The 10,334-nt window shown below is 32.5% G+C and overlaps 1 protein-coding gene across 1 annotated transcript in view; it reads left to right on the top strand.

Annotated features, from left to right (window-relative positions):
• LOC108903311 (rho-related protein racC) overlaps window positions 1-10,334 on the top strand; it is a 41,619-nt gene that overhangs the window by 28,481 nt on the left and 2,804 nt on the right. Inside the window, exons 2-4 of the mRNA XM_018705439.2 lie at window positions 4,270-4,402; window positions 4,455-4,569; window positions 4,630-4,744. Of these exons, the coding sequence (XP_018560955.1) occupies window positions 4,284-4,402; window positions 4,455-4,569; window positions 4,630-4,744 (349 nt within the window). The 5' untranslated portion in view covers window positions 4,270-4,283. The remainder of the gene's footprint in view (window positions 1-4,269; window positions 4,403-4,454; window positions 4,570-4,629; window positions 4,745-10,334) is intronic.

The raw sequence follows: 10,334 nt of genomic DNA, 5'->3' as shown, positions 1-10,334 counted from the left end.
ATAATCTGGAAAATTTTCGATTCACATAAGGTTTAATAGAAAAGCGACAGTAATAATTGTGAAATGAATTACTCTAAAGAAGAATTAGTAAATAAATAATAGAATAATTAGTAAAACTCATGGTAACTGTTTATTGGCAAGTCGTATTTACCAAACTAATAATCCAGATTTACAAAGATATCCTCGTACAAAGTGTTTTGTAAAACTGAAGGAGAGGTTTGAAAGAACAACAAATACAAATTATGAGAAGACAACAAGAACACACGCATGCAGTCTCCAAAACAGTAAATTAACATCGTGCATTTCTAACAAATGTAATAAAGACCTAGTTAAATTAGTAATTAACAGGTAACCGCTCAAAATGTCTGCCATTTTTCTATAGACATTGAGCAATTTTACGACGAAAATTGTTTGACACATTTCGCAGCATATCCGAAGTTAGGGTCAAAAAAGCATTTATCTTTGCCCGTAAATCTTCTACATTTGTCGGAGGAGTTTCATACACCCTGTCTTTTATATAGCCCCATAAAAATAATCAAGACAAGACAGGTCTGGGGATTGGGGAGGCCATGGAATTGGCTACCTATCCACTTATCTGGATACAAATCATTTAAGTATTTTCTAACCTGAAACAGTTTTTCTATGAATTTACATAACTTACATAATGAGAAAACTTACCGCCAGTGTGGAGTGTACAGAGGCACCATCATGTTGGAACCACTGACTGTTTAAGTCATCCGGAGGAATATGTCCCTGCAATTGGAGCAAATCGTTTTGTAAAAATTGCAAATACCCATAACCAGTTAAGTTTTCTCCAAGAAAATGTGGTCCAATGACATATTCTCCGCATATTCCCGCCCAAACGTTGACTTTAAAGCGGTGTTGATGATCGTCTTATCTTATTAATCTGGGATTATGATAGGCATAATGGTGATAATTATGTCGACTCTCTCGAACAGGATTACAACACCTTTGAAAAAAAATTTCATCTTGTTGTAGCTTTATAGTTGCCTACTCACAAAACTGTACTCGCGTCTGAAAATCTTGCTGTGTTAAGAATTGGTGATGCTCAGAATGATAGGGGTGGAAGTTGTTTTTCTTTAACGTTCTATTAACTACACTTTTGGAAATACTAATTTCATCACTAATTTCTCTGACACTTGTAGATGGATTTTGGACTGCACATTCCAAAATGTCAATTTGACTATCCTTATTATCACATGAGTGTGTTCTTGTTGTCTTCTCATAATTTGCATTTGCCGTTCTTTCAAACCTCTCCTTCAGTTTTACAAAACACTTTGTACGAGGATATCTTTGTAAATCTGGATTATTAACTTGGTAAATGCAACTTGCCAATATACAGTTACCATGGGCTTCTCTTCTTCTATTAAACCTTATGTGAATCGAAAATTATCCAGATTAACCTTTGACAGGAGCCTACTACGTTATTTTACATATAAGCTATTTGTAAACTTCGCATTTTTTCATAGAAATGAGATTTTATGAAAAACTAATGAATTTTGGTATAGGAGCAGGTATAACAAAATTGTAGAGAATTTAATTCTGCATCTCATGGTATGAAAATATACAGAGCGTTACATTTAAAAAAATCGAGATTTTTCAATTTTTCAATTGGCAATTTTGACATGACATTTTGGTCACCCTGTATAACGCAGGCCAGTTTTTGAACATGATTCGGAAGAGTCATCCTTACTAAACATCTGATAAAAAAATGGGCTTAGTAGCTATTAGTATAACCTGTCAGTATCAGAAAATGTAAGCAGCCAATATCGACTAGAAAAACCTTTCAAGCGAGATATCTCAAAAACTGTGAATATTTGAATAGAACTATTCTACACAAAGTACCCTTTATTTTTGATGTAGAATCCGAAAAAAAAAATATAAAAAATGTGTGTTTCCATTTAAAAAACCAAAGTTGGTGTCTGTCCAGGAAAAGTGGAACACCCTGTATAGTTGAATATATTTTTAATTTGTACATTCCGAGAAATGTGGCAACGCAGTAAAAAGAAAAATCCATATATTCATCATTTTAACATATACCTATATTGGACTTTCCTGCACTTGTGGGACACGCTGTATACTTTCATGGTTAAAGTATCCGGTTAACTTTAAGCGAGGCATTTTGCTCTTGATATTTTGCATGAGTGACGCACAATCAATGCTACTTACCTACTGCCAGCTCTTGGACGAGGTGAGGGCTTTATATTGCCGCAAAAGACGAGATCAACAGATTAACGACAACGCGAAACACCACACAGCAGCTCTAACGATCTCAACACTAGAAGAAATGCACTGGACTCAACTTGATCATCCTCCCTACAGTCCTGCAATTTTCATTTGTTTGAGCTGTTAAAAAAAGCTCTAGGATGACGAGGGTGTAAAAGGATTGGTGCGCATTTGGCTCCTAACGCAGGAAACTATTTTTTTTTTTCAAATAAAATCCCGTTTATATTTTATTTACCCCCGTATTATCAGGATTTTGTACATAAATCTCACTCAGTTACTATGCTGAATGTTAAACATTTTCGAAAAATATGCAATTAAAGCAAGTTATGTTTATTAAGCCAAATCACGTCTTGGACAACTAAGATCATCTAAAACGATTTATGGAAGAAATTAATTCATTATTTATAGAACACATAAAACATATCAATTACAAAAATACATGTAATATAAGATTATGTCTGTAAAAAATAAGTAAGACTAAAGTGCCTTTTAGTAGGTATATAATAGATTTTATTACATTAAGGACCAGTCTTTCCGAGTATCTGCTACTTATCTGTTACATAAATCTCAATCTCTTCCTAATGTATATAACATTTATGAGACCTTGTTTTAAGTCTACATATCTGTAAACTTAAAAGACGGATTAGTTTACAAATAGATTTAAAAAGCTGCGCTAAATTAGAGTATTAAAACTTTTGCTATAACATTATAAGTATACATACTTAATATTGGCTTTCTCTGAATACTTAGACGGTTAAGACCATTTACTGTGAAAAACATTTTATATATACATACTGTAATTAACATTCAGTATGTACTTTCTTAGCGGACATTTGAAGACAAAAGCATAAATGTTTTATTTACTTGAATGTGTCATTTGGGGGGTCTTAATTGAGATTTGGGGTTTTTAAGAAAAAACACATACATTCATTGATAAAAATTGGGCTAGTGATTTAACCAAACCAAAAAATCATTGAAATGACATATATTCATATGAGTAACTATTTATTTACTCATATGCATATATATTGTATCAGTCTAAAGCAGAAGTGTTGAACGATACTGCCAGAAATGTGTCGCCACTGAGTAAATAATCAAAATTAGTGCATTCACTCACATTCTATTTATTTAAAAGAAAGGGATTTCTTTGATTTTATACGAAAAATGAATCACCTCAAAAAAATTTAAGTGTGCTAACGAATTCTACAAGAATAGGAAATAAGAGCTGTAACACTGAAGCGAAATGTAAAAATATTTTAATTAAAGATTAAAGTTATGAGATTAAATTTCCTACAGTTTGATTTAACGTTTAGTCTTAACTTACTACAAACCTTACCAAGTAATATTTAATAATATTTCAATTAATTGTTGCTTCTCAACGCCTACCTAGCTCCCATAGCACATGTTTCGTAAAAAAGCATTTTGGGGATCCTGAAACTAGCATGGTTGTTGCAAAAAGTGATACAAATCGGTTTCTCAATCTGTGGAATTAAATATTTCAATAACAAAAATGTCGAGAAAGAAAGTCCAATACGAGCTTATACATCGCAGAAAGGACATTGGAAGTTACTTTTGGTTCAATGACATTTCTCAAAGTAATTTTCTTCTAATACAAATGCTTCAAATAGTTGAATACTAAAAGTGAATACAAACAGTTAACCAAGATGTTAATGAAGTTTGAAAAAGTGTCAATGAAGAATTCAGTATTAAGTAATATTTTAAATATTGAGTAACCACGAATGTATGTAATACTTGTAATCCAGCAACCAATACTGGATTTGAACATTAATTAATAATTCTTATATTCACCAATTCATAGAATAACGATTACAAATACACTGTATTCATAAATATGGATACTGACTAAAGAACAGTAGTAGTTGTTATAGTACTAATATTAATTCCACGCAATTACAAAATATTTATTATAGTATTCATAAAAATGCAATGATTAGTAAATATTGTTTGTATCCATTATATCGATTTTATTTATTAATTCGATTATGTTATCTCTGGTTTCAGGTGACGACTACATAATGGAAACGACAACAGACGACTTCACCATAGCGTTAATAGGAGACGGATACGTAGGCAAAACATGTGTGTTAAATTGTTTACAAAAATCAACCTATTCCAAAAATTCTGCGCCAAATGTGTAGGTAGTGTAGTGGCATTGTTACTGGTGATTCAAATGAAATACATTTTAGGTACAACGAGATGACTCTAGAAAAAGTTGTTGGCAATAGAAGGATTTTATTTAAAATTATAGATACAGCCGGTCAAGAGGAATATGATAATATCAGGAAAAGAGTTTATGAAAAGGTGTGTTTCCGTTTTTACCTACTATAATTGCATACTGATCTTATTTTGTTTTGGTTTTAGGCAGATATTTTCCTCCTGTGCTTCTGTGTAGCTGATAAAGTATCCTATGAAAATGTAACTTCAAAATGGATGCCAGATCTTTACTCGTACAGAAATAAACCCATTATACTATTAGGCAAGTAAAATATCCATTTTAAATCTGTTTTGTATAAAACTTTCTCGTTATTTCAATAGAATATCTCGATATCACTCTACATTACCAGTCACGGCCTCATTTTCAAACCATATCCAACCAATCACCACACCAGCGTAAAATCCACACCACACTGTCATTTTTTGGGATATAGTGATCAAAAGTCTCAATGGACACGAAGCCCTACAACCTCTTTCAACACCCCCAAAAACACCCCCAAAGACCAGGGTAATGAACTTGACAGATTACAGGTCAATTGGCTTACCGTAATATTTCACAACTGTAGTCGAACCTAAAGACACCTATACCATAACTAGGCTTAAGGCTATTAGTGGGCACCGAGCCCTACGACCCCCACCAACCCCACAGAACTTGATAGATTATTGGTCAATAAAACTACCGAAATATTTTACTACTGCAGTCGAGCCTACAGCCAGAGTTTCACATCCCACAAACAGCAAAAAATCTTATGGCAGGTTTGGGTACTTTTTGTGGGTTAAAAGGTATTAAACAATAAGATGGGTGTAGGATGGAATTCAAGATTGAACGGTTTCATAAGCCATAAGCAGGCAAAAATCATATCAGGCTTCGATAAGAACTGGGGTTGGTCCGACCCCAACCGTATGATTTGGGTTGGGGGTGGGTGGTCCAATTGTCGGGGGTCGGCGTCAGAGAGTATAGAGTACCTAGTGATCGTTCAGGTGGCTGTGAGATGGAATTCACGATTAAACAGTTACACAACCAGTACGCAGGGAAAAGTCACATAACAGGCTTTGATAGTTGGTGGAGAGGGAGGGGGATGGGGGGTTAAGTGTTTTGGAGATAGTAGTATTAAGCCTAGTTACAGTTCAGGTAGCTGTAGGTTCGACTGCAGTAGTAAAATATTTCGGTAGTTTTATTGACCGATAAATAATCTGTCAAGTGCATTCACCTGACTTTTGGGTGTGGTTTTGGGGGGTTGGTGGGAGTTGTAGGGCTCGGTGCCCATTGATAGTCTTAAGCCTAGTTATAGTATAGGTGTCTGTAGGTTCGACTACAGTAGTGAAATATCACGATAACCCAATTGACCAGTAGGTAATCTGTGAAGTTCATTACCCTGATCTTTGGGGGTGGTTTTGGGGGGTTGGAAGGGATTCAGGGCTTCGTGCCCATTGAAACTTTTGATCAGCATGATGAAGACTATCAAAATACGAAGTTTCGTAAAAATTGACCGGTGTTCAATTTCCATATGTTTTGTGCGGGGTTCTTTGGCAATTAATCTTTTTACAGTTATTTTATTCGAGGCGTTCCTTATATCAGTTTTTCAAAATTTTCAAAAATTATAATTTGTTTTGTATAATTATTCATAACCAGGATGAATGCCAGTCTACATATGTGGCAGAAGTAAAGCTAACTGATATAATTTAATAAAGGTGTAAAAACCAAGATCTATCTAGATATTGTTCTAAAAATTTTGTAAAGAATCTTAATTAAAAACACAAAGTTGTACTAAAATATGTTTTAGTAAATATTTTCTAAATACAGTGCGTCCCGAATGTAATGTATAAATTCAATAAAATTTAAGGTAAGTATTTATTTTTTACAAAATCACCGAGACACTTCGAGAGATTTTAATTAAATGCCATGTTTTGATGGTTTTCGGGTCTTTTCTGACATTATTGAAGAAGTTGTGACATCAGTAACAATTTTTTTAAAAGGCAACCCCAACTTTTTTCCTCAAATTCTGAAAGAGGATAATTTTTTGAGTATAAGACACTAAAAAATGATTGGATTACATAAGAAATTTATTGAGAACGATAAATAAATAACTTTATATTCAAACAATTAACATCCTTTAAATTAAATGTTCAAACTGTGCTCCATTCTCTGATTGACAATATCCAAGGCGATCGATAAACTCTATTTTCTGGTTTTCAACCATTTTAAGGGTTATAGCACGCACTTCACTTCGGATCTTCTCTTTTAACGTTTCCAAATTATCTGTTCTCTCAGCATACACTTTTGAATTTAAGTAACCGCACAAAAATTAATCTAATGGGGTTAGATCTGGCGACCGTGCAGGCTATTCGATGAGTCCTTTTCTTCCTATCCATCGATTGGAAAACGTTTCATTTAAAAATGTACGCACAGGGGCAACATAATGCAGGGGAGCACCATCTTGTTGGAAAACAAGATCTTCGTCAAGAGAGTCTGGTTCCAACGGATTGGGAAATAAAATCACCAATGCGAGAATCAATTTAAATTGAAGAAATTCAAGATATCTCTGTCCAGTTAAAGACTGCTCAAAAAAATATGAACATATTACTCTTTCTTTTACTATTCCACACCACGCATTTAATTTTTCAAGGTGCTGACTATGAGCCTCCATCATCCAGTGCGGCTCCTCTGTTGCCTTGTACCGACAATTTTGTCTATTACCAATGCCAGAGAAAATGTAGCTTCATCGGAAAAAATAATGTTCTTTACTAAATTAATATTTCGATTACACAAATTTTGCATGTGTTTCGTCTATCGAAATCGTCTTCAGATAACTCTTGTATTTGAATAACCTTCTATGGATGATATTTCTGCCTTTGAAGTATTCGATGACCAGAAGATTTCGACAAGTGTAAATTAGGAGCAATGTGTGATTGTGTGACAAGAAAATATGAGGATTTTCTTCCACGGAAAGAAAAACTTCTAATTGGTCATTTTCTTCTATAGCAGACCAGACTTAGGCAAGTCTCTAACATGACCAAATTCTCTAAATATTATTTCAATTCTACTGACTACCGTTTGAGAAATGGGAGGACAATTAGGATGGATTTCAATTTTTTCTCGTTCAGTTAGGTTTGCCATTTTTAAAAACCATTTTCAACAGTTTAAAGGTGTAAAGGCTACGGACGAAAGGATAAGAATTAAAAGAACAAACAGACAAACAGAAAAAAAATTACACAAAAAATTTAATTTATGAAAAAAATTTCAAAACGTGCAAATAGAGTTTATCGATCGCCTTGCATATTGTCAAGTAGAGAATGGAGCACATTTTGAACATTTAAAGGATGTTAATTGTTTGAATTTGAAGTTATTTGTTTATTATTCTCAATAAATTTCTTACGCAACCCAATCATTTTTTTAGTGTTTTATACTTTTAGAATCTGAAAAGAAAAATTGGAATTGTCATTGAAAAAAAATTGTCACTGAATGACACAACTTCTTCAACAATGTCAGAAAAGACCCGAAAATCATATCCAAAACATGGCATTTAATTAAAATCTTTCGACATACCTCTGTGGTTTTGTGAAAAATAAATTCTGTAAGTTTTATTGAATGTATACATTTCATTCGGGATGCACTGTATATACTACTTTCTACTATAAGACCAGAGGTATATAAACTGTAGATAAACTGTAGAATGTAATGTATCTTTTTATGCGGAATTATACGAAAATATTTTTTGTACATGATTAAAATAATTGTCATTGTTTATATAATGATGACTTAATCGACGATCCCCAATTGATAGCTAATAGTTTTGCGGACTATTTTTCCAAATCATTTACGGTACCAAACATGATAAATAATTATTATATCTTTAATTCTCCATCAGCATCATCAAATATTTCTATTAGTCAAACTGATGTTATTAATGCCAACAAAAGAATTAAACCTACTATGACTATGGGTCCAGACTTAGTTCCTTCATTTTTGGTTAAAGATTGTGCTACTGCTCTCGCGGAACTACTTGCGTTTATTTTTAACTTAATCTTTCATTCCTGTTATTTTCCCGAACTTTGGAAACTGTCCAGAATATGACCCATTTATAAAAAGGTGAAAAACTTGAATTGACCAATTATAAGCCTATTAGTATTATCTGTAATTTTGTCAAGGTTTTAGAAATTATTCTTCATAGCTTCATTTACAGTCGGGTGTCAAATACAATATCTATTGAACAACATGGCTTTATGAAGAACAGATCAACGGTTACAACTTAGTCACAAAATGTCAATACATAGCTGAAACGCTTGACCGACAGAGTCAAGTGGATGTTGTGTATACTGACTTCTCTAAGGCGTTCGACAGCCTCGACCACGGAATTTTATTGGATAAATAAACAAAGTTTGATCTCAGCATACCATAATGATTGACTTGTTGAAATCATATCTGCAGAATAGATACCAATGTGTTCAATTCCAAGGGTATAAATATTGAAAAGTTTCAGCAGAGGTCGGGTGTACCACAATGATCTATTTTGGGCCCGTTATTGTTCGTAATGTTTATTAATGATATAATTGCGAATGTTAACTGGATACATGGTTTGTTGTATGCTGATGATCTGAAATTATTCATAGAAATTACATCTGAATCTGATTGTGCTCTACTTCAAAAAGCAATAAATATGATTGCTGTTTGGTGTAACCAAAATAAATTACCTCTAAATGCAGATAAATGTAATGTCTCTTACACGTAAAATTAACTACATCAAATATAATTATAACCTTGTTAGTTCTATGTTGCAAAGGCCTCATTACATAAAAGATTTTTGTTGTTTTCGATGCTAAATTAAATTTTATAAAACACATTGAGATAGCTGCATCATCTGCTTATAAACCTTTAGGTATTATTATACGTTCTTCTCAAGGATTGCGCAGCATACATACTATGAAATTACTTCATGGATTGTTTGTTAGGTCAAAATTGGAATATTCATCAATTATCTGGAGTCCTTTTTATAGTGCACACATTGAATCTTAGAAAAAAGTTTAAAGAAAATTTTTTAAATTTATCGCATTTGAGCTTGACGGAATATATCTCGAAAGAGGATATCCACATAATGCCCTACTTGATGGCTTTTATTGTAATGAGTTAAAAACACGAACACATCGAATTGTCTTTTTACATAAAATACTAAACCTAATCTGGTTACTGAACAAAATTCAGATCAAAGTTCCTAGGCTTGCTTCTTGTGAAAATAATATATTTAAATTACCCACTGAAAGAACTAACGTTATGAAAGCCTCTCCTTTATATCAGATAATTGTCAACTATTGCAATGTTGAGGACAGGTTAGATATATATTTTTGCACTATTAATGAAATTAAAAAGCGGACTCTTTACTGTTAATTTATAGTTTTAATACTTTAATTTTGTTCTTACTATTTTATTGATTCTTGTATCTATCTATATGTATTTATATAAGTGTATGTGTGTGCATATGTATTTATATATTTTATGTCTACTATGTACTTATTTACGTGTAATGAATTTATATATTTTATATCTACTATAGTTTTTCTGGTCTAATATATATATATATGGGGCGTTCCACGCCAAATCGGACGGTTCGAAAAATTTAAATTTTCGATTTCCTTAATTTTTTTATATTTTTTAGTACCCCTCAAAAAAGCCTTTCTGGTAAATTTTCAGATTTTTTTGATTACTTGTTCAAAAGATATAAAATTTTCAAAAAAACGCTCTTTTTTTGGTTTTTTGATCATAACTTTCTTAATAATGGTCCAAATTAAAGCTTTTTTTTATAAAAATATTTGTTTTTAGATGGCCTTTACAGATAAAAATACAAAAGAAATATTCA

Source organism: Anoplophora glabripennis, unplaced genomic scaffold (genome assembly GCF_000390285.2).
Source record: "Anoplophora glabripennis isolate ALB-LARVAE unplaced genomic scaffold, Agla_2.0 scaffold103, whole genome shotgun sequence".
NCBI classification, from domain to species: Eukaryota; Metazoa; Arthropoda; class Insecta; order Coleoptera; family Cerambycidae; genus Anoplophora; species Anoplophora glabripennis.
The sequence above is the reverse complement of the archived record's forward strand: the minus strand, read 5'-3'. Positions and strand labels throughout refer to the sequence as shown.